At 42.4% G+C, this 25562-nt stretch overlaps 1 protein-coding gene and 1 pseudogene across 13 annotated transcripts; both read right to left on the reverse strand.

The window, feature by feature from the left end:
* Nucleotides 1–1182: 1182 nt before the first annotated feature.
* On the reverse strand, nt 1183–15070 carry exoc7 (exocyst complex component 7). Of its 13 annotated transcripts, XM_036960502.1 has the most exons (22): nt 14800–15070; nt 14346–14411; nt 13950–14134; nt 13445–13550; nt 13004–13226; nt 11343–11510; nt 10114–10125; nt 8652–8744; nt 7972–8040; nt 7309–7454; nt 6328–6480; nt 6066–6164; nt 5809–5871; nt 5608–5674; nt 4721–4759; nt 4148–4207; nt 3460–3580; nt 2994–3089; nt 2776–2839; nt 2234–2275; nt 1902–2035; nt 1183–1669 (listed from the first exon to the last, which is right to left on the reverse strand). In XM_036960502.1, the coding sequence occupies exons 1-22, from the start codon at nt 14857–14859 to the stop codon at nt 1567–1569; spliced, it is 2169 nt and encodes a 722-aa protein (XP_036816397.1). In that variant the 5' UTR covers nt 14860–15070; the 3' UTR covers nt 1183–1566. The 13 variants fall into 13 exon arrangements, with proteins under 13 accessions (XP_036816397.1, XP_036816398.1, XP_021436760.1 ...); XM_036960503.1 differs by lacking the exon at nt 10114–10125; XM_021581085.2 differs by lacking the exon at nt 8652–8744.
* A 1037-nt stretch (nt 15071–16107) lies between these two features.
* On the reverse strand, nt 16108–20442 carry LOC110503118 (annotated as a pseudogene).
* Nucleotides 20443–25562: the final 5120 nt, after the last annotated feature.

Genomic DNA, 25562 nt, shown 5'->3' on the forward strand with positions numbered 1-25562 from the left:
TTCCGATTAATCGGTCGACCTCTAGTCTGAATACTTTCCGAATGCACTGTATGTTCATTAGGGAATCTATTAGACCTATTGCCTACTCTGCTGTCACTGCAACTCCCCTCAAGAACTGACATAAAACATTTTTAACAAGAACTTTTCCCACTAGCACTGACTTTGCTGATAAATACTTTGCTGGGGGAAAATGTACTTGATACGATTGTGTTGTGATCTCTTACCAAGCTATTTTAAGATGAATGCACTAATTGTATGTTGCTCTGGATATATGACTAAAACGTAAATAGAAACACTTGCGAACAATGCTGGGTATTAGTATTAATGTGGAGGAGCTGAATAATAAGGCCAAGTTTCCAGCAATAATCCTACTCCTCTACCTTCCTATTGCTTCTACTTTTCCAGCAATAATCCTACTCCTCTACCTTCCTATTGCTTCTACTTTTCCAGCAATAATCCTACTCCTCTACCTTCCTATTGCTTCTACTTTTCAGACAATAATCCTACTCCTCTACCTTCCTATTGCTTCTACTTTTCAGACAATAATCCTACTCCCCAACCTTCCTATTGCTTTGACCTTTCCAGCAATAATCCTACTCAACCTTCCAGCAATAATCCTACTCCTCAACCTTCCTATTGCATCTACCTTTCAAACAATAATCCTACTCCTCAACCTTCCTATTGCATCTACCTTTCAAACAATAATCCTACTCCTCAACCTTCCTATTGCATCTATCTCTCCAATGCCCATCTCCAAGTTCTACAACTGATGTGTCGACTCAATCCAAACATTAGCTATCTCTCGACATTATTAGCATTTTGATGATTTCAGGATTTGGTGTGGTCGGAGAGTAGTATCTTATAAAATGTACAGATCCGGCCACGCAATACTTGTCATGCATTATTGCTGTATTCATCCAATCTGAACATATATTCTAGATTAAGCTAATACCTTGAAACAAATGGTTTCAAAGATGAAACTAATAGTTTCACCAGAATAACCATAATTTGGAATAAATGACAACAATAAGTGACAACTGGTAATTCTATTCTATTCACATCTGATACCTTTTCAATTAGATTAGTTATTAGTACACAACACACTGACTGGACAAGTATATGTAGCTACTGTGCTGTTATGTAATTGCATTACCCACCACCAACAAAACAATAACAACATCATCGCAAATCACAGACTTTGCTTTATTAGATTCAGATGCTCATTGATTGGAGAACAAGAAAATTACATATAAATACTTTACTATATAAAAAAGAGCATAAAGTATGAGACACCCATAGGGCAATGGGTGTCTCAGGGGAGGCAGGAGCTCTGGGGTTTATTCAGTAAAACTTTCCAAATGTTGCAGATATAAATAGAATGAATAGAGGTGACACAATTCCCTATTTTATCTGACAGACAATCATATCTGTTCTACACAATGCATTTCTATGTGAACGTTACATCCTCCTGAACAGGCCTGAGTCGTAGGGGACCCAGGAGGTTGAGCTGAGTGTTATGAGGGTTGGGGGTATGGTTACTTTGCGGGTGTGGTCAATGGGCGTGGCTTAGGCTGAGGTATCAAAAAGCCTCTCGATCATCTCCTCCACCTGCTCTGGACGATACTTGTGGTATTTCTCAGGATTTTTGGTGAACGAAATGTTGGCGTATCTGTGAAGGAATTCAACATTCATGAGTAACAATGTTTTGTGTAAACTTACAGCCGTCCTTAACTGAGCTGCGGAGAGAAAGGAAACCCTTTTAGCGAGGTTCTGACTAACAGAAGACGAACCCAGAAAATAAATACATTTCCTACAAGTTACAATGGTTACCATCCTTTACAAAAATGTGAGAGAGGAGGAATAACACAGATGTCACAGTAGTGGTGGTGCTTAAGACTCACCTCTGTAGGAATGCCCTGTAGGCCTCGGATACCACTCTCCTCTGGGCGTGGCGGATGGCGTCTCTCTGCTCCTTGTCTGGGATGGCCCACACCTTCTGGATCTTACACAGCTCCTCCAGACCGTCGTTGAATCCCTACAGAGAGCAAGGGATCAGTCCATAAGGATACGTTTAAACCATACGTTCATGGAGCTTGAGATTAAATTGAAGGCATTTTAACTGATATGTTGGCACATTTAAAAAGTATCCAATTCATCACTCTTGAATCCTCAGTATATCCTTGGTAGGGATTGAATGTGTTTTGTGTTACCTGTATGCTGTTGGTTATCTTACCTTAAACTTGTCTTTGATCACCTGACGCTCTTTGTCTTTCAGCTGGTTAGAGGGAACATATGAAAGGCCATTTACTTCACATGTACAGATAAAATAGCAAATGTGCACAGCAAGCTAAGCATCACAAACAAGGCTGTATGCTTTGTATACACACCGAGTGTACATCCTTCCTTGCATTGAGTTGTCTTCAAAACAGCCTCAATTCGTCGGGGCATGGATTCTACAAGGTGTTGAAAGCATTCCACAGGAATGCTGGCCCATGTTGACTCTAATGCTTCCCAGAGATGTGTCAAGTTGGCAGCTACTACCATACCCCTCTGACTGGCACACATACACAATCCATGTCTCAATTGTTTTAACGCTTATAAATCCTTCTTTAGCCTCCATCCTCCCCTTCATCTACACTGATCGAAGTGGATTTAACAAGTGACATCAATAAGGGCAATCATAGCTTTCACCTGGATTCAGTCTATCATGGAAAGAGCAGCTGTTCATGTTTTGTACACTCAGTGTACATACGCATATCAAGTAAACAGTCACACCTTGGTTCCTGGTTGGAAGGCAGGCATGTTCCGGTCCGTAATATGCTCTGTGACCTTGTACCAGCTAAAGAAAAGCAAGACAAACAGAATAGTATGTTATGTAAGATCACAGGAGATAGTTTACGTAGTGCAGGTACTAGCTAGTGACTCAGGAACATGCTGTGGCTACATCTAAATGAGAGTGTACCCAGATGCCCTTCAGCCCATTATGTATTTACCTGCGCTGGTATATCTGTTTCTGCTGTTCTATCAGCTCTCTGTATGAACTCTCAGCCTTCTTCTGAGTCACTGTCACTAACTGGATCAGCTCAGACCTGAGGGAGGGACCGACACACAGACACACACATGGACACACACAGGGTAATATGGTTAAAATAACATGTGACTTTGACTAAGTATATTCTTGCTTTATGGTATATCAATTCTCTGCCTGAGCATCTGCATTAGAAAAGGTGTTTGGCTCCGTGGCAATGCGTTTGTTGATTAGTGCTTACTGTATATATATATATATATATATATATATATATATATATATATATATATATATATATATATATATATATATATTTGAGTAGCTGATATCAATAGGGTTACTAGTAGTTTCGAAAGATATCAATGGAAATGGTTTGTGTGTGAGGTCGTGCAGGCACGTTGGTGGGATAATAAGGGGATATCGGGGCCTACTTCTCCAGGGACTTGAGGATGTAGTTGTAGTTGTTGTGGAGGAAGATGGCACTCAGAGCAGAGTCCTCGTACACCTTGGATTTACTGAGAAGATTCAGCTGCAAGTTCCCCAACACTTTACCTGAGAGAGAAGCAAACCAGATTCAGAATCAGAGCCAAGGACATTTGTAAACTGTGCTTGGTTGGTTCCAACTGTATGCACATTTGAATCATCTAGTTATATAAGATATATAGGATCAACTTTATTGTCATTGAGGGGATGTTTGTGTTGGAGAAAAGTTATATAATGTGACCAAAACAATTCAAAGGTCTGTCCTTTATATAGCTACTGTACAAATGGATTACATACAGCGTGTATCTTTACTTAAAGGTAGACTCAGCGAGATGACGTAGATGCAATGTAAACAGCAGCAGTTCATTTCCGCAACAACTAAGAGCGTTGAAGGGTGAAGGTTAAACTTCTCCCCTGTTTTGGTCCTGTCGCAACCACCCTGTAACAGCGTGAAGCGAACCTTTGCACATGCGCAGATACTCTGTGTGACAGCAAAATCTTGCATTGCGTTAATCGCAATATCAGCAGTGCTGCTCGTGGCAACATTAAAACGCCAAGTCTACCTTTAATTAAGCTCTTGATTTTCTTTATAACATGCAACGTTTTAACATACACATCTTCACTTCCTAAACTTACATATGTAGGTGCTGAGAAGTCTCCTACTGAACTCAGAGCTGCTGGCTGACGAACTGGTCTCTGCAGATTGTAAAACAGTGTTAACATATCTATAACCGCTGAGTGACATAATCCACTGTGTCACTGCTAATCCCTCAACTGGGATATAATATCATATCATCTTTCTGTTAGTCTCCCATGATCTCTTTTGGGATTTGAATTATAGTCATTTTTATTCCTGTTCGAATAACTTCATTCATTAGAGGCGAAAGCTTAATTACAATTTAAATGTAAAATATATGGGAGAGTGTGACTGGCTGGAAAAACGCAATTTCCATAATACTGTAAGCACCTCAGTAGCATGATCCATGTTCCACAGTCTTTACAATCATATAAGGATGCAATACTACTACCCATACATACTATCGATGTATTTCTGTTAATGGGTTTTGTGTAACATTACTCATCCATTAACTCAATCCTAAACAACATGTTGATAAAAACCTGAGACCATTCATAAAGTCAGAAACGTATTAATGGCGCTGTCCTTCCCTACTCCTCTGGTAGTGAAGCACCTGTCTTGTATTGGCTTACCTCGGGGGTCTAAAGGGATATTGTACGTGTCCCCCAGTACTTTAGGGCAGAGGCAAGGCAAAAAAGAGAAAGACAGAAAAGATGAGAGAAGCAAAGTGCAAAAGGTTAGAAAAGATATGTTAGTGCAGAGTAAGCAAAGTACTGTTAACAGCCAGACAGCGATAGGTAGAGAGTATGGTGGTTTATGGGTAAGGGGCATGGGGTGAGTGTATAGGGTCACGGTACTGGGATGCAGGAGGGACTAACCCGAACAGTGGGGGCCCCTTTTCATCCTTATTGCTAGTATGATTGGTCTTGTTATGACGGTCCATATCTTTCCCTCTCAAAGGGTTCAAAGGCTGATATGTGTGGTCATTGATGTTAGAAATGGTCACCCAGATAGTCCCTAGAAAGGGAACAGCATGTCCATAGTACAGTATATGGAGTGTCTAGGGGCTCCCTCTAGAGGCAGAGAAAGGCAGTGCAGCAGCGATGGTGAGGAAGAGGTGAAGAAGAGATGAGTTCAAGTCAGCAACACATTAGAGGAAGTTATAGACACAGACAGAGGAAGAAGGGCCAGAAAGAACTCTGGAGGAGAGAAATGCTGATGTGACGTAACTGGAGATAAGGAGGACGTTTAGTTTCTATTACAAACATCAGTTGGTGGATACATGGGACTTCTCAGACAAAGATGGGATGGTCTACTACTACCGTTTCAGAACAGACAAACAATGGACAGACAGAAGCTGGTGGACACTAACAGCAGACCCGGAGTCCGTCCCAAATGGCACCCTATTCCCTATATAGTGCGCTACTCTTGAACAGAGCCATATGGGCCCTGGTCAAAAGCAGTGGACCTTATAGGCAATAGGATGCCTGGACAGGACAGTCCACTCAGCCCTCCCTACCTTGAGAGGCCAGCATAGCTCCGGCTGTCTCCTGAAAGTCCAGCAGCTGCTGAAGGAACAGGATGGCCTGGGGAAGAGAGAGAGAGACCAGGGTGAGGAATACTGTAAGGGATGACGGTATGTGACATGGAGAGGCTAACAGCAACATATGCCACTATATAAACTGCAGACTGTATGTCAAGAGGGAGGGTGCTGGTTTACATTGCTGGTGAGCTCATGGACAGTTCCATCCTTAGGCATGTTGTACTCCTTGTCAGGGTCATTCTGTCATAGAAAAGAGAGACACAAATTTGTCTTCAATATTTTTTCTCTCTTACAAGAACACTAGGAGATGCTGGTCCTAATAAAATGTCCATACATATTATACTGTAAATAGTTTAGGAATAGTTTGTTAATGGGTTCAAGCTGTGTATAGTATGGTTGAAAGAGCTAAGGAGTGATCGGTGGAGTGTAGTTACCTTGATGCTGTCTGCAAACTCCTCCAGGGCTTTGGCTCCGATAGTCTCCATGGATGTGATGAGGGTAGGCAGCTTGTTCTTGGTACTGGCAGCTGTGCCCTGTAGATACATACCATGAAGGGAAAAGGGAAATTAGATCATAATGCAATTTAATTCAAAAAGCTTTCTGTTGTCCAACATAAAATTGGCTTTGGCATTACATTTCAGATAGTTTATTGTTAATTCATACATCTGCTTAAGTGAGGCCTGTAGGTTACATTACCTGGAGCGTGGAGTCAAAGTCTGGCTTGGTCTGTTTAAGGTGCCTGAGGATGGGGAAGATGGTGAGGACAGCAGAGTAGTCGTGTCTCATGATGGCCCGCCGTGCTGCCGCCACTATGTTGTCACCCTCCAGCATCAGGTTGTCCAGGGCTTCCTAAGACACAAGAGATCAGACAGAGAAACAGGAGGAGTCAGCTTCACTGTACATTATATCAGAGAGCCAATATCAGAGCTGGTACTTCACGCCTCTGTCAACATTCCTATTTTACTACTTTTTATTACTTATTTCTTTACCATTTTGATAACGTGTATTGTACTGCTGAGGAGAGCTTGCAAGTAAGTATTTCACCGTTCCATTTACACCCTGTATCCTGTGCATAAGGCCAATAAACTTTGATTTGACAACATTCTCTTTGAAAACAATCTTGTTATTTGCACAGACACAGTAAACTCAGGAGACCATTGATCATGTTATATTAGTCTTCTTCTGGGTAAGAAATGCCTATTGTTCGCCTGTCTTTGGTTGAGACATGATCATACAGTGAGCTATGATATTACTGTCCTCATCTGACATGAAAAAAAGAGGCAACCGAAACGATAAAGGCCTGTGGCTTGCCTGTCTAAGGCCTGACCTGTATGAGGGAGTCATAAAGGCCTGTGGCTTGCCTGTCTAAGGCCTGACCTGTATGAGGGAGTCATAAAGGCCTGTGGCTTGCCTGTCTAAGGCCTGACCTGTATGAGGGAGTCATAAAAGCCTGTGGCTTGCCTGTCTGAGGCCTGACCTGTATGAGGGAGTCATAAAGGCCTGTGGCTTGCCTGTCTGAGGCCTGACCTGTATGAGGGAGTCATAAAAGCCTGTGGCTTGCCTGTCTGAGGCCTGACCTGTATGAGGGAGTCATAAAGGCCTGTGGCTTGCCTGTCTAAGGCCTGACCTGTATGAGGGAGTCATAAAGGCCTGTGGCTTGGCTGACTGAGGCCTGACCTGTATGAGGGAGTCAAAGGTCTTCTTCTGGTGGTGTTCAGGGATGATCTCTGTGAGCAGGACGTATTCACTCTGGGCCAGCTTCACAAAGGCACTGATGCAGTGGATGTAAGAGTCAATCTCTATGTCCAGGACATCATCCTTCCCTGAGGGGCACATGGTGAGGTCAGTTAGTGGACAGGATGGAGATGAGACTTGGTGGACCAGAGGCATTGGGCAGGTTGCAATAATACCAACAATCCTGACTGAGAATTATGACTGTTTAGATATGTGTATTTACAGCATGCTTACTTGATGTGCTACTTCCATGAATGGTGTTTTTTCCCCCGAAGGGAGATAAATATTGGGCATGTATTTGTTCAAAATTATATTCACTGTATTTTAAAAGCAAAATGGAGAATGCCAGTAGGGGAGAATTTACTTCACATTTATATAATGACATTACCTGACCAGTATATAAGCTGAAAAGAACCACTGACTACTATTTGATGAGGTTTTTAAAACAATAATAGCTAACTTTTTAACTGTCAGCACATATCCACTGGCTTCCATAGCTGTCAATGGATGTGTGCTGAACCTGGTATCACATCCCACGGGCTTGAATACTGGTGGGTGTCTTGTTCCCCATATGGACATTTTGGAGCAAACTTCCCCCTTACTCACCTGCTGCTGCCCCATGCTTGTCGGTCAGGGCGTCTGACTGGTGTTTGACCCGCTGGTCATGATCGTGACCTGATGGGTGGGGGGAGGGGGGGTATAGTCATGGAACCAGGCTCACTCCTGGGGCCTATAGGCCAAGTGGTAAGCCTGGGACTCGCCTAGAAACATATACTGACCACCAAGCACCCAGCGGGGAAAGCAGAGAACACCCTTGTTGGGGGGCAGGGGGAGGTCAGGGGGACCAATGGGTTTGTGAGTTTGTTTGACCTGTGTCTGAGATAGTTAGTGGATGTTATAGCTTTTACAGGAACCAGATTTACATTACTTTGAAAGCCAGAAGTCACACCAGTTTAGACCTGCTGCAGTTCTAACACGTGTTGCAAGTAAACTTCTATTACCAAATACTACATTTCAATGTGGTATATTTCAGGCTAGCTAAAAAGGAGTTATAACATTCACCTTACACTGAAGATGAAACATTTGAATTACAACTATATTTTGTATTCATTAAACAACATAGCTTTTAAATTATTTGCAGCGTCTAACAGCCAGTGTGTCTGTTGTTTAACAAAAACAACAAGTTAACCTGGACAAGAGCAACAGACCAGTAACCCCAGTACACTGGCATAGTGATAGAAAGAGAAAGACACCGAAGAGAAGACAACAAAGCCAGGGTGCGTTACCTTCCAAAGGAGTGAGGTTAGAGCCCCCCTTTTTCCCATCCAGACCATGCTGAGAGTACTGTTTGAGAAGGTTCTGAGCCTTGCGAATGGTCCCTGCTCCCACAGAGTGACACACAGACACAATCCAGGGGTCCACAGAGAAGAAAAGAAGATAGAGAAACGAAGTAGGAACGGGGGAAGAGAGATGAGAGGAAGAGAGCTAGGTAGTGTGATGAAGATACACCAACACCACATCCCTTCACCACCACCAATCATGAGTGAGAAGAGATGGGGGGGGCAATGGGAACCGTGGCCTAGCACCGCTACTACACAACACAGAAATACAACTACAAGGTAGAACTACAGCACAGCTAGATAAACACACTATGACGGGGTGCGCCGAAGCACACTCCACCAGCAAGGTAACAAAAAGAAAATGTAAAGGTTAGGTTCATTATACAAACACAAACAAAACAGCCATCAGAATTAACAATACATTCATTTCAGCATTGTTATTATGGACATTCACTCACACTACTACTGTTATAACATTAACGTAGCATTGGTAGGTAAAATTGTTACATGGTTATATGTTTTACATCTTATAGACGTATAGATTCATACAAAAGCCTGAGTTAATGCAAACAAATAGAGAGCAAGTAAAACAGTACACGATTCCGACTTGGGTTTGTGTGTTAGTAAGCAATTGATGCATTATTAGTAATATCAATGAAGTGGGAGACAGAATAGAAATAATGATGCAGAAATAGATCTACGTAGAAATGTCTGAAACAATCCTTATTCCTCAACTTATGCTTTGCCTATGATGTTTTCAATTCTAGCAACGTAAGCTATTACTGAGCAACTTTTTTGATCAATTATAATAGAATATAAGCCATGTAGCAAATGCATTGTTATAGCATAGGAGCATTTAGTTATCGGATGTTGTAGGCCATGTGGTTAAATTACTTCTAAATCAAGCGGTATAAATATGTTCATGTTCTGCAATTGGCTGATTTTGATGGAGAAAATGTTAGCTTTCAGGTCAGTCAATATAAACCATCTATAAACTACCTTAAAATACTTTAGAACTTTTTATATTGGTTGCAGAGCAGTCACAATACAGACAAAACCCCAAACACTCCTGGCAAACACCAAAGAAACCACAAAACTGGGAGGTCAAAATAAAGACATGCAAGATGCTTCTGTCAAGTCTGCCTCTTCCTCCTGTATCCAACTACATCAAGAAACCCCACTGGAGGTGACCAACTAACCTAAGTGACAAAAACAACAAACTATCAATCACGCTGAATAGGGGAGTGGTAGCATAACTGTTTCCACGTCAGATGGCATGATTCTACTTCACGGTGTTCTGGTCACTGACTACGGCACCCTCGTTTGTGGTGAAATGTGGCGTCCAGTTAACAGAAGCAAGAGATGGTAACGAGACGATAGAGAGACACACTAAAGCTTTTCTCTTTACCTGGGATGTAGACTGTCATCACCATCATCACAATACACATGAGGATTATAAAACAAGAGGAAAGCAGAGGGGTTAGTTGGGGTCATGACAAGGAGAGAGAAGGCAAAATCACAGGAACATATAGTCTACGTCCCAAATGGCACGCTATTCCTTACATACAGTAGCACACTACTTTTGACCAGGGACCTATGGACCCTGGTCAAAAGCAGTGTACTATATAGGGAATAGGGTTCCATTTGGAATGTAATCATAGAAGGGGTGGTGAGGGACACTGTCGTCCATTAATAAGGCTGAAGATGCTAGAGAAGCTCGGTAGTCGTGACGACAATGATGAATCATGCTCTCAGTGATTTGGAGGACACTTGAAACAGAATAGAATTACGCAAGAGGGGGAACTACAACCAATCATCTGACTCAGAATGTTCAGACCAGAGGGACATTCTTAAGTGTGTGAGCTGTCTGAAATTGTATTACAGTGTATGATAAGATTATTTTGATATCTACACTGAGTGTACAAAACATTAGGAACACATTCATAATATTGAGTTGCACCTTCTTTTGCCCTCAGAAGAGCCTCAATTCATTGTGGCATGGACTCTACAATGTGTCAAAAGCGTTCCACAGGGATGCACAGGGATGTTGACTCCAATGCTTCCCACAGTTGTGTCAAGTTGGCTAGATGACCTTTGGGTGGTGGACCATTCTTTATATACACAGGAAACTGTTAAAGAAAAGAAAAACCCAGCAATGCTGCAGTTCTTGACACACTCAAACCGGTGCGCCTGGAACTTACTTCCATACACTGTTCAAAAGGCACTTCAATCTTTTGTCTTGCCCATTCACCCTCTGAATGGCACACACACATTCCATGTCTCAAGGTTTAAAACTCCTTATTTCACCTGTCTCCCCTCCCCCATCTACACTTACTACGGTGGATTTAACAGGTGACATCAATAAGGGACAATAGCTTTCACCTGGATTCACCTGGTCAGTCTGTCATGGAAAGAGCCGGTGGTTCATAATGTTTTGTACACTCAGAGTGTATATTCCTGTTTGTGGTGACTGTGATGAAGTAATGCATTCTGTGAACTTGTGGTAGATATGAACCTGTTTGTGGTGGGTATGATTTTAGCATACGGATGAGAGTGATAGTGACACTATAGCTATAGTTGAATCATCATGGAGGCACAGCAGAGTGTAATGTTACCGGGCCGCAGCAGGGCACTGACCTGGTCTCTTGGGTGCCTTCTTAGTGGGAGTGTCCTTGCGTTTGGTCTGAACGGCTGGTGAGTAGAGGATGCCAGAAGAGGCAGAACTCTTCCGGAAGTGGTCTTTCAAACCCTTGATGGAGCGGTCCAACTGATTGGAGCGGATCTGGAAGTAAACGTTCATAAAGTCTGCAGAGCAGAGAGGAGATGTGGTCAAGAGGAGAGGACAACTATCATACATAAATATGGTTATGAAATCTACATCTGTGTTAAGAGCAGGTTTTGAGTACAACTGTTGAACATAATCATGAAGTCTGCAGAGGTAGAGAAGAAGTGGTCAAAACTGGACGATAACCACCATAAAACCCATAATTATGGAATTGACAAGGGTGTGGTAGGTTCTGAGTACACCAATGCAAGGAAAAGGTTTTCAACTTATCATGTAGTGTGCTGAACGGGATCCTTGGGACGTCCTAACTCTGACCTCACCCCTCTGAAGTTGAAAACGGTTAGGGTTAAGTTAGGGGTATGGTTAGGTTTATGGTAGGGGTGTCCCAAGGATCCCGGATAGCACTAACCATGAGAGAAGGGGCAGCTAGTCTGTTTCTGCCACTTACGGTTCCTGAGGGTGAGATGGGTTGATGCTGTTAGGGATCTCATCTGACCCTATCCACAGTCCTGCTACTGCTCTTCCTGTTGGCTGACTGAATCCTCATCCTCCTCATTGACACTGGCTTCATCTGAGTGACCTGTACTGCAATCTCCTATTGCCGTGTTATCTCTCCTCAACACGTAATCCACATAACATATATATAATAGTATTAAGTCTACACGTAATGGAGCAGGTTGAGAGTTTCAAGTTCCTTGGTGTCCACATCACCAACAAACTGACATTGTGCAAGCAGACCAAGACAGTCCTGAAGAGGGCACGACAAAACCTATTCCCACTCAGGAGACTGAAAAGATTTGTCATGGGTCCCCAGATCCTCAAAAGGTTCTACAGCGGCACCATCGAGAGCATCCTGACTGGTTGCATCACTGCCTGGTATGGCAAATGCTCAGCCTCCGACCGCAAGGCACTACAGAGGGTCATGCATAAGGCCCAGTACATCACTGGGGCCAAGCTTCCTGCCACCCAGGACCTCTATACCAGGCGGTGTCAGAGGAAGGCCCTATAAATTGTCAAAGACTCCAGCCACCCTAGTCATAGTCTGTTCTCTCTGCTACTGCACAGCAAGCGGTAACGGAGCACCAAGTCTAGGTCCAAGAGGCTTCTAAACAGCTTCTACCCCAAAGCCATAAGACTCCTGAATAATCAAATGGCTACCCAGACTATTTACATTCCTCCCCCCCGCCACACGACTCTGTACCGGTACCCCCTGTATATAGCCTCGCTATTGTTATGTTACTGCTGCTCTTTAATTATTTGTTACTTTCATTTCTTATTGGCGCATGTGACCAATAACATTTTATTTGATTTATGTACTATAAAATAGAATCAGCATCCTTTGAAAAGAAACCGATGACACCTTCAAACATGAAATGGACATCAATGGAAGAGTGAGTGCATTTCATGTACAGTACAAGTACCCTGGTTGAGTCCATACTCCAAGGGACTATGCTAAAGGAGAAATGACTGGGGACAGAGATCAGTGACAATGTATAAAGTGTGGGTGATCTACCCTGATTGCGTCCGTACTCCACCAGCCAGCCAGAGATACAGATGATATCCTGTAGCACGGCTTCAGGGAGGTGTTCTAGAGTCACCTCCTCCTGAACCTCCAGCTCCTCATCTACAGTGATGGCATCCAGGATCAATATGGGAGGAACAGGCTTACTGTAGCGGGTCAGCAGACCACGGAACTCAGCCTCCAGGAGCTCCTTACCCTTCTCAAATCGTGCTTTCTGTAGATAGTAAAAAGTACAGCGAAGTAAGTATTTAATGTTGAGAATGTATTGTTATTGATAACAAGATGTGAGGAAGGAGATTAGAGGGAGTGAGAGAGAGTGACAGAGACAGGGGATGAGAGAGAGAGGGGGGAATGAAAGAGAGAAAGAAGAGAGAAAGAGAGAGAGCAAGAAAACAAGAGCGAGTGAGAGAGACCGATATTTGAGTACTGTACCACTGTATTGAGCTCAGGGCTATCTGGGTTGTTGTCCTGAAAGTACTCAACAGCTTTCTGGATCTTGGCAATGCAGGCCAGGTACTCATCTAGTCTACCCGTTGGCCTGGAACATAGAAACATAGCACCAGGTATCAGCTTTGGTCTGTTATCCCAAGCTAAGACATTTTGCCTGGACTGTTAGCTAGTAGTTAAAAGCTAGTAGTTAACAGCACTGCTTACAGTACTCTCTACTCCAACACAGGAAGCAATAGGACAGTGCTGAATAAAATATGATGACTGTCATATCATGGAAGATTAAATCCAAGGATAGCAGGATAATAGTTAAGTAGAGCGCGATAATGCAAAAATAGCCTTACGCCGACTTTTGGGTCAAAACGTTACACTCAATAAAACTGCGTGAACATTTTATTTATTTACATTTTATTTAACAGCGTGCAGCTGTCTATATAAATAGATGCCAGTCTCTCTCTCCGTCTGTCTGTCTGCCCTGTCTGACTCTCACCCCTCTCTGATGATCTTGTCGGTGTCCTTGGCTACATGGTAATAACTGATGACATGGTCCATGCAGGACAGGGTCTTATCCACATTCTCCTGAAGCCTCTGTAGGTTCTCTGTCTGCTTGTGTACTGGGATGATGGAGTTCTCCAGCTGCATCAGACGACTCTCAAACGATGACAAGATGGACACCTGCATGGGAGCAGTGGTGGGTTGCAGAAAGAGTCAGCAGTAAAATAACAGTTTATGTGGAATTACTAGGCCCAGGTTTCAAGTGTACAGTACAGATTATGAGAATGTCAAAAAATAGTTGAAAGGAACCATTGACTTTTGTATTCACCAACTATATGAAATATATTTCTATGAGTATTGAGTGGGAAAAGAGTGTCAACCTGCAACATACCATCCCTTTAGTCAGCTGATCACTCTTCTCCATATTCTCTCGGATGAAGGACAGGGTTTCCTGTTCCTGTTACTCATAGAGGGAATGAACGAATTATGACAACAGCGGCCCGAGACGCAGGATAGTGACAGGGATGTCTACAATACAGCATAGCTTGGTTCTGTTGGAACATCTGCTTATCAACCATTCCTAGTGTAACGTTAAAGGTCTGAGAACGCTGATCAAAGAAAAACGCCTCTGTGTGGCTGTGTTACGACAGGTCAAGTCGGGTATGACTGTGCAGTGTACACTTGTAAACTCATTTGAACAAATTACACTTATAACATGCATAGAGAGGACAACATTTAGTAGCCAAAGTCAAATATCGCTTTGCTAGTAAATAATGCTAGCTATCTAACGTTAGCTAGCTAGAGATTTCTCCCATTTCCTTCCCTTCCCATTTCCTGAAACCGACCTGCTTTAGTTTCTCCTCTATCTCCCTCTTCCTCGCGGACGCATCCTCGGTCGGAATCATCCTAGGTGTTTTTGGCAAACGTAGATACAGAAGAAAGGCCACCAATATTGAAAATATAATAGCAAAAGCTATTCAACAAAATAATAACAATGACCCCCAGATTCTCATCAGCTGGGGCGGGGCAATCAAAACGAGTTCGCTTCCGTATCCGTCTTCTTCACATCAGTCATGAACAGTGGCCATCTTTGTTGTGTCAGAAAACGTTGCAATAATGTTCCACAAGTTGACGCTGTCGATCCTAACATTAATTGCGCACTGAACCTAACATGACCAACGCACCACTGACGTAAGTAGGCTTATGAGTTACTTTAAAATACTGATTCAATTATGCCACATCATTTAATTTTATGAAAATACCTTCCCATCAAGTTCCCATGAGTAAAACTATGAAACAGAGGGGTGTAATCAAATAACATTTTATTAATCACATGCGCCAAATACAACAGGTGTAAACCTTAACCATGAAATGTTTACTTACAAGCCCTTAACCAACAATGCAGTTAAGAAAAAGAGTCGAGAAAACATTTACAAAATAAATTAAAAATAAATAAGTAACACAATAAAATAACAATAATACAGGGGGTGCCGGTACCGAGTCAATGTGCGGGGCACAAGTTAGTCGAGGTCATTTGTATTTGTAGGTAGGGGTAAAGTGACTATGCATATATAATAAACATCGAGTAGCATCAGTGTAAAAACAAAGGGGTCCTGTGTGTACTCTTTGACCCCACACATCAAATTAAAATGAAAGATTTTAGATTCCTAAAAGTTTAGTAATGCACTTCATGAAGGAAATCCAGAAAAACTCAAAAACACACAGCTCATTTTGGAAACGTTATAAATGTATCTCCGCAAAAATATGCCTCACATTTCTTTTCTTTTACATAAATATACTATTTACACATGAACTTGATCTTCTATATTGCTTTACAACCATCAGTTTTATACATGCAACATGTTTGTATAATACAAGTCAGAAACAACATTTCACTGTATTGTATAAAGTCTAGGGATAAAATGCAAAACAACAAATAAAACAGATAAGGCCTTGAGTCTGTATAGCTACAGTGGAAAAGCACAGACTTATCTAGAAATGATCATTTTTCTCACTTTAAATGGTATTATAATGTGAAAACTCTTGTTACAAAATGTTTCTATTTTGCATTAGGTTCTAGTAAAACTCTAGGTATACTGTAGCATTCAAAATAATGCAAACATAAGCTAAAATCTGAGAGCAGTCACCCTTCTCTATGATTCTTCTTGTTCAGTCATTGCCTGTCAGAGAGAAAACACACAAAACAAAAACACAACATTAGATACGCACACAAAATCCTGATTTAAATAAATACAGACAGTTCTTGTCCATTTCAGTAAGGCCGACACGTTGCATCCCAATTCTCCATCCGTCTCCCAAAGTATGTCAGGGAGCCTTCAAGTGCACACTTCTGGAAATGGATGGAGAATCAGGACATTTATTTATTTATTCATTTAATTATTTTATTTCACCTTTATATAACTAGGTAAGCTAGTTGAGAACAAGTTCTCATTTGCAACTGCGACCTGGCCAAGATAAAGGAATGCAGTTCGACACATACAACAACACAGAGTTACACATGAAATAAACAAACATACAATCAATAATACAGTAGAAAAATCTATATACAGCATGTGCAAATGAGGTAGGAGAAGAGAGGTAAGGCAATAAGTAGGCCATGGTGGCGAAGTAATTACATTATAGCAATTAAACCCTGGAATGGTAGGATGTGCAGAAGATGAATGTGCAAGTAGAGATACTGGGGTGCAAAGGAGCAAGATAAATAAATAAATACTGTATGGGGATGAGGTAGATTGGATGGGCTAATTTACAGATGAGCTATGTACAGGTGCAGTGATCTGTGAGCTGCTCTAACAGCTGGTGCTTAAAGCTAGTGAGGGAGGTAAGAGTCTCCAGCTTTATTGGCAGCAGAGAACTGTAAGGAGAGGAGGTAGCCAAAGGAAGAATTGGCTTTGGGGGTGACCAGTGAGATGTACCTGCTGGAGCACGTGCTACGAGTGGGTGATGCTATGACCAGTGAGCTGAGATAAGGCGGGGCTTTACCTAGCAGAGACTTGTAGATGACCTGGAGCCAGTGGGTTTGGCGACGAGTATGAAGCGAGGGCCAGCCAACGAGAGCGTACAGGTCGCAGTGGTGGGTAGTATATGGGGCCTTGGTGACAAAACCAATGCCCCATATACTATTTGTTGAGTAGAGTGTTGGAGGCTGTTTTGTAAATGACATCGCCGAAGTCGAGGATCGGTAGGATGGTCAGTTTTACGAGGGTATGTTTGGCAGCATGAGTGAAGGATGCTTTGTTGTGAAATAGGAAGACGATTCTAGATTTAATTTTGGATTGGAGATGTTTAATGTGAGTCTGGAAGGAGAGTTTACAGTCTAACCAGACACCTAGGTATTTGTAGCTGTCCACATATTCTAAGTCAGAACTGTCCAGAGTAGTGATGCTGGATGGGCGGGCAGGTGCGGGCAGTGATCGGTAGAAGAACATGCATTTAGTTTTACTTGCATTTAAGAGCAGTTGGAGGCCACAGAAGGAGCGTTCTATGGCATTGAAGCTCATCTGGAGGTTAGTTAACACAGTGTCCAAAGAAGGGCCAGAGGTATACAGAATGTTGTCGTCTGCGTAGAGGTGAATCAAAGAATCACCCGCAGCAAGAGCGACATCATTGATGTGTACAGAGAAGAGAATCGGCCCGAGAATTGAACCCTGTGGCACCCCCATAGAGACTGCTAGAGGTGCGGACAACAGGTCCTCCGATTTGTCATACTAAACTCTATCAGAGAAGTAGTTGGTAAACCGGGCAAGGCAGTCATTTCAGAAACCAAGGCTGTTGAGTCTGCCAATAAGAATGTTGTGATTCGAGAGTCGAAAGCCTTAGCCAGGTCGATGAATACGGGTGCATAGTAATGTCTCTTATCGATGTCGGTTATGATATCAATTAGGACCTTGAACGTGGCTCAGGTGCACCCATGACCAGCTCTGAAACCAGATTGCATAGCGGAGAAGGTATGGTAGGTTTCGAAATGGTTGGTAATCTGTTTGTTAACTTGGCTTTCGAAGACCTTAGAAAGGCAGGGTAGAATAGATATAGCAGTTTGGGTCTAGAGCAGTTTGGGTCTAGAGTGTCTCCCCCTTGAAGAGGGGGATGACCGTGGCAGCTTTCCAATCTATGGGAATCTCAGATGATACGAAAGAGAGTTTGAACAGGCTAGTAATAGGGGTTGCAACAATTTCGGAAGATATTTTTTATAATTTCTGCTTGAAAAAGCTAGCCTTAGCTTTCCTAACTGTGTATATTTGTTCCCAACTTCCCTGAAAAGTTGCATATCACGGGGGCTGTTCGATGCTAATGCAGAACGCCACAGGATGTTTTTGTGCTGGTCAAGGGCTGTCAGGTCTGGAGAGAACCAAGGACTATATCTGTTTTTTTTTTAACGGAGCATGTTTATTTAAGATGGTGAGGAAGGCATTTTTAAAGAACAACCAGGCATCTTCTACTGAAGGGATGAGGTCAATATCCTTCCAGGATACCCGGGTCAGGTCGATTAGAAAGGCCTGCTCGCTGAAGTGTTTTAGGGAGCGTTTGACAGTGATGAGGGGTGGTCGTTTGGCCGCAGACCCATTACGGATGCAGGCAATGAGGCAGTGATCGCTGAGATCTTGGTTGAAAACAGCAGAGGTGTATTTGGAGGGCAAGTTGGTTAGGATGATATCTATGAGGGTGCCCGTGTTAACGGATTTTGGGTTGTACCTGGTGGGTTCATTGATAATTTGTGTGAGATCAAGCTTAGATTGTAGGATGGCCAGGGTGTTAAGCATGTCACAGTTGTCAGACTATGCATTCAAAAAGTTACCCGTCCAAAATAGTTAGTAGCCATGTTCTTCAAACTGGTCCTACCACCCACTTTACAGCGAACATATCCGTACAGGTTAGCCTCCTGTAGCACCACGCCCATGATGACCATGGCCTGGGTGGAGGAGAGAGGTGCGAGATTATAAGAACTGGTCATTTATGGCTGACATCGGAGCAACATCCTCATAGTGAGAGAAACCTGGCAAGGCTAAAAAATAACTAGCCCACTTCATTTTGAAAGAGACGATGGTGCTGATGAGTAATGTCAGCAGTGACGCCTTACACAGTATGTCTGACAATGAAGCAATCTCCACAAATTGAGAGAGCACTGGCAAAGCTAAGAAATAACACTTAACTCAGCTGTGTTGACACCCATGTGATATTCACTTTAAAATATAATGGACTAGATTTGACTAACCAGACATTTGATCTTGAAGGAGAAGAGTGTGCTGTAGACAAAGTAGACCCAGATGACTGGACACATGACCAGGCCCAACCAGAAGATCCTCGACTTGGATCTGACACCAGCTGCTTCGAATTCCCACCAGGCTGATAGGAAAGAGAAGACCTTCTCACATCTGTGGATGCCAACTAGCTTGTTGACCAAGTAAGTATTTTGCAATACAAAGTGCTGGTTAAATTCTAGGATTGAGGGTTATAATGCTTTGAGTGTATCCAAAGAAAGTACACCTCAAGATTGGGAGAGACCACATGTATATACAGTAATAGGCTTTGTTATGACATCACAATCCAGAGTCGATACAGGTTCTATGGAACTAGGTTTTACCCCTACAGAAGAAGGTAATTCAGTGGAGGGCAGTTAGTTACTATCTGCCCCGAAAAGATTGGGATGTGTGTGACCTACCTTTCTGGACTCAAACAACCCAGTGGCTTTTTCTATTGTCCATCCACCTTGTTCTACCACCTCAGGCCCACCATCAACCACCCAGTGATGTTCTGAAATATGGTAGAGGAGTCAATACGTCATTAGGCTACTTAGTTAAACAAAAGAGACTATACAAAAGAGAATATTTACACATGTTATATTGATATTTTATTGGTTCTATTGCGGTTCTATTGGAGTTATATTACTATTCTATTATATTAGTATTCTATTACTATTCTATTGCTGTTTTGTTCTACAGTATTACTGTTTAGGGCCTACCTTAACGGTCCAGAAGTCAGCTGACAGGAAGAGGATGACGGTGACCATGCAGACAATGAAGCTACTGCTGAGGAGCTCACAGAGTAGGTACATCAAGATAGCACTATGAGCACCCAGAGGAACAGGTGGAAGGAGGAGACCATTGGATGCCTGTAAAATATGATATGAATGGGACTGTGGCTTGTATTCAGGGCTGAAAGCCATTGAGTTATACTGTTTTCTGGCTGAGCCACTGAGTGCAATGCTGAATCAAATTTCTTGATTTTAGTCGTCTTTGACTACCCTACTCTGCATCAAACAGGGAGACGTCATCATCATCATCATCATCATCATCGTTGTCATCCTACAAACATAGGGAAGAAAACATTAATGGAAACATTCAGAAAACATGTAATGTATGTACATGTACTTACCTAGAGTGCCTGTGCTGTTACTAATTACTACAGGTGATCATCTGTACTTGCACTTGACCCATGGCATCTGACAAACATTGTTCTTTTACCCGCATCCCTGCCTCATTGTGCTAAGATATTACAATAACTCCAGACATGTGTAACTGCTTTAATCTGCATAGCTCATCCACTGATATTACAGTAACATGTGTTAGCCAGCTAGCTCGCTAGACATCCAACTTTTTTTTTTTAAATGTTTACTTTTTCTCCCCAATTGGTAGTTACAGTCCTGTCCCATCGCTGCAACTCCCATACAGACTCAGGAGAGGCGAAGGTCGAGAGCCATGCGTCCTCCGAAACACAACCCAGCCAAGCCACACTGCTTCTTGACACAACCGCCACTCAACCCAGAAGCCAGCCACACCAATGTGTCAGAGGAAACACCAGACACCTGGCGACTGTGTCAGCGTGCATTGCATCCAGCCCTCCACAGGAGTCACCAGTGCGCTATGGAACAGGAACGTCCCTGCCGGTCAAACCCTCCCCTAACCGGTACGATGCTGGGCCAATTGTGCGCTACCCCATGGATCTCCCGGGCGCGGCCAGCTGCGACAGAGACTGGACTTGAACCAGGTTCTCTAGTGGCACTGCGATAAAGTGCCTTAGACCACTGCACCATTCGGAGGCCCATTCGGGAGGCTAGAGCGCACACTGCGCCCGGCACGCCACAGGAGTCGCTAGTGTGCAATGAGACAAGGATATCCCTACCGGCCAAACGCTCCCTAACCCGGACGACGCTAGGCCAATTGTGCGTCACCCCATTGACCTCCCGGTCGCGGCCGGCTGCGACAGAGCCTGGGCGCGAACCCAGAGTCTCTGGTGGCACAGCTACACATTGTGGATTTTGACATTATCAATCATAGTCTGTTGCTGGAAAAATGTATGTGTTATGGCTTTACACCCCCTGCTATATTGTGGATAAAGAGCTAACTGTGGACCCTGTGCAACTGGGTCCTGGACTTCCTGACGGACTGCCCCCAGGTGGTAAAGGTAGGAAACAACACCTCCACTTCACTGATCCCCAAGACAGGGGCCCCACAAGGGTGCGTTCTCAGCCCACCCATGACTGTGTGGCCACGCACGCCTCCAACTCAATCATCAAGTTTGCAGACGACACAACAATAGTAGGACTGATTACCAACAATGACGAGACAGCCTACAGGGAGGAAGTGACGGCCCTGGGAGTGTGGTGCCAGAAAAATAACCTCTCATTCAACATCAACAAAACAAAGGAGCTGATCGCGGACTTCAGAAAACAGCAGCGGGAGCACCCCCCTATCCACATCGATTGGGCCGCAGTGGAGAAGGTGGAAAGCTTCAAGTTCCTCGGTGTACACTACTATTTAGTCAGCCACCAATTGTGCCAGTTCTCGCACTTAAAAAGATGAGAGAGGCCTGTAATTTTCATCATAGCTACACTTAAACTATGACAGACAAAATGAGAAAAAAAATCCAGAAAATCACATTGTAGGATTTTTTATTAATTAATTTGCAAATTATGGTGGAAAATAAGTATTTGGTCACCTACAAACAAGCAAGATTTCTGGCTCTCACAGACCTGTAACTTCTTCTTTAAGAGGCTCCACTGTCCTCCACTCATTATCTGTATTAATGGCACCTGTTTGAACTTGTTATCAGTATAAAAGACACCTGTCCACAACCTCAAACAGTCACTACTCCAAACTCCACTATGGCCAAGACCAAAGAGATGTCAAAGGACACCAGAAACAAAATTGTAGACCTGCACCAGGCTGGGAAGACTGAATCTGCAATAGGTAAGCAGCTTGGTTTGAAAAAATCAACTGTGGGAGCAATTATTAGGAAATGGAAGACATACAAGACCACTGATAATCTCCCTCGATCTGGGGCTCCACGCAAGATCTCACCCTATGGGGTCAAAATGATCACAAGAACGGTGAGCAAAAATCCCAGAACCACACGGGGGGACCTAGTGAATGACCTGCAGAGAGCTGGGACCAAAGTAACAAAGCCTACCACCAGGAACTCAAATCCTGCAGGCCCAGACGTGTCCTCCTGCTTAAGCCAGTACATGTCCAGGCCCATCTGAAGTTTGCTAGAGAGCATTTGGATGATCCAGAAGAAGATTGAGAGAATGTCATATGGTCAGATGAAACCAAAATATAACTTTTTGGTAAAAACTCAACTCGTCGGGTGGAAATCATGGGTCGGGTGAAAATCATGCTTTGGGGCTGTTTTTCTGCAAAGGGACCGGGACGACTGATCCGTGTAAAGGAAAGAATGAATGGAGCCATGTATCGTGAGATTTTGAGTGAAAACCTCCTTCCATCAGCAAGGGCATTGAAGATGAAACGTGGCTGGGTCTTTCAGCATGACAATGATCCCAAACACACTGCCCGGGCAACGAAGGAGTGGCTTCGTAAGAAGCATTTCAAGGCCCTGGAGTCTCCAGATCTCAACCCCATAGAAAATCTTTGGAGGGAGTTGAAAGTCTGTGTTGCCCATTAACAGCCCCAAAACATCACTGCTCTAGAAGAGATCTGCATGGAGGAATGGGCCAAAATACCAGCAACAGTGTGTGAAAACCTTGTGAAGACTTACAGAAAACGTTTTACCTCTGTCATTGCCAACAAAGGGTGTATAACAAAGTATTGAGATAAACTTTTGTTATTGACCAAATACTTATTTTCCACCATAATTTGCAAATAAATTCATTAAAAATCCTACAATGTGATTTTCTGGATTTTTTTTCCTCATTTTGTCTGTCATAGTTGAAGTGTACCTCTCTCATCTTTTTAAGTGGGAGAACTTGCACAATTGGTGGCTGACTAAATACTTTTTTGCCCCACTGTACATACCCCTGTAATCACTGGACACTTTAACAATGTTACATATATTTCACTACTCTTCTCATATGTATATACTGTATTATATTATATTCTACTGGATCTTAGTCTATACCGCTCTGACATTGCTCGTCCATATATTTATATATTCTCAATTCCATTCCTTTACTTAGATTTGTGTCTATTATGAAATTGTATGATATAACCTGTTAGATATTACTGCACTGTTGGAGCAAGAAACACAAGCATTTCTCTACATAACATCTGCTACAGTGGCTTGCGAAATTATTCACCCCCTTGGCATTTTTCCTATTTTCTTGCATTTCAACCTGGAATTAAAATGCATTTTTGGGTGGTTTGTATCATTTGATTTACACAACCTACCACTTTGAAGAAGCAAAATATGTTTTATTGTGAAACAAACACTAAATAAGACAAACAAAAAAAAACTTGAGCATGCATAACTCAGGCTTTTTTATGGCGGTTTTGGAGCAGTGGCAGGTTATGTCGATATAGGACTCATTTAACTGTGGATATAGATACTTTTGTACATGTTTCCTCCAGCATCTTCACAAGGTCCTTTGCTGTTGTTCTGGGATTGATTTGCACTTTTCGCACCAAAGTAAGGTCATCTCCAGGAGACAGGAGACTTCCTGAGCGGTATGACAACTGTGTGGTCCCATGGTGTGTATACTTGTGTAATATTGTTTGTACAGATGAATGTGGTACCTCCAAGGATGAACCAGACTTGTGGAGGCCTACAATATTTTTTCTGTGCATTATATAAAACCCAAATAAAATGAATTTAAATTACAGGGTGTAATGCAACAAAATATGAAAAACATCACAATGAATTATTAGAATTATTAGATTATTTTGCAAGGCACTGTAAACATTGTGGCACTGTAAACAAGTTTACCGAAAAAGTCCACCATTTAAACAGAGTCATGGTATCACAACTCCTTAGCATTATATTTAAACAAAAAAACTGAAATAAAAAGTCACCCATCACATTAGAAGTAACCTAAACATTGCCATTATACCAAGATTACCCATGCATAATAACACAGCAAGAATAAGAAAAAACAATATATATATATAAAGTGGGTTCCAAAATTGACACCCTTGATAAAGATGAGCAAGAATGACTATAAAATAAATAATTCAAATACTGAACTATACTGTATGCTTCCCCCAAAAATCATACCGTCAAGACATAACCTCTGTTATTGTTAGTGGTGAGAGGTTAGCATGTCTTGGTGGTACGATCTTTGAACCTCTCTAACTTTCTCACTCATCATTATTCACGATTCATTCAGGAATATCCATAATCATGGTAGCATCCACATATTTCATTCTTATTTATAATAAAAGTGACAAAAAAAAAATTACAATATATTATTTAACATTAATTTCTGTTGGGCACAAAATAATCTGAAATACAATCCAAATGAACTGCAAATGCATCCAACAAGTTTGTAGAGTCACAAGCTTGATGTAGTCATTGCGTGATAGGAATATGGCATGAAATACTCTTGACAACTTTATTTATGAGAATCTTTAAGGGTGTAAATTGTTTTGAGAGGAGAATATATTACTTGTTAAACAAAATCTCATTCTCTAACCAATTGAATTAGTAGAAAATTATACAATTCCCCATAAAATGTAGCGTACAATATAGCTCAGTATTTGAATAAATGATTTTATAGAGTAATTATTGCTCATCTTTATCAAGGGTGTCAATAATTTCAGACCACACTGTGTATATATAACACTAGCACCATTCCTACAGTGAAACATGGTGGTGGCAGCAACATCCTGTGGGGATGTTTTTCAGCGGCATGGACTGGGAGAATAGTCAGGATCGAGGGAAAGATGGACAGAACAAAGTACAGAGCGATCCTGCTCCAGAGCGCTCAGGACATCAGAATGAGGCGACAGTTCACCTCCCAACAGTACAAGGACCTTAAGCATACAACCAAGACAAAGCAGAAGTGGCTCCGGGGCAATTATCTGAATATCCTTGAGTGGCCCAGCTAGAGCCCGGACTTGAACCCAATCAAACATCTCTGGAGAGACCTGAAAATAGCTGTGCTACGACGCTTCCCATCCAACCTGACAGAACTTGAGAGGATCTGCACAGAAGAATGGGAGAAACTCCCCAAATACAGGTGTGCCAAGCTTGTAGCGTCATACCCAGGAAGACTTGAGGCTGTAATCGCTGCCAAAGGTGCTTCAACAAAGTACAGAGTAAAGAATTTCAATAGTTTTGTAAATTTGATATTTCTCTTTTTAATTTTTTATGCATTTGCGAAAATGTGTAAAAACGTGTTATTGCTTTATCATTGTGG

The sequence above is a fragment of the Oncorhynchus mykiss genome, chromosome 23 (genome assembly GCF_013265735.2).
Source record: "Oncorhynchus mykiss isolate Arlee chromosome 23, USDA_OmykA_1.1, whole genome shotgun sequence".
In the NCBI taxonomy this organism is placed as follows: domain Eukaryota; kingdom Metazoa; phylum Chordata; class Actinopteri; order Salmoniformes; family Salmonidae; genus Oncorhynchus; species Oncorhynchus mykiss.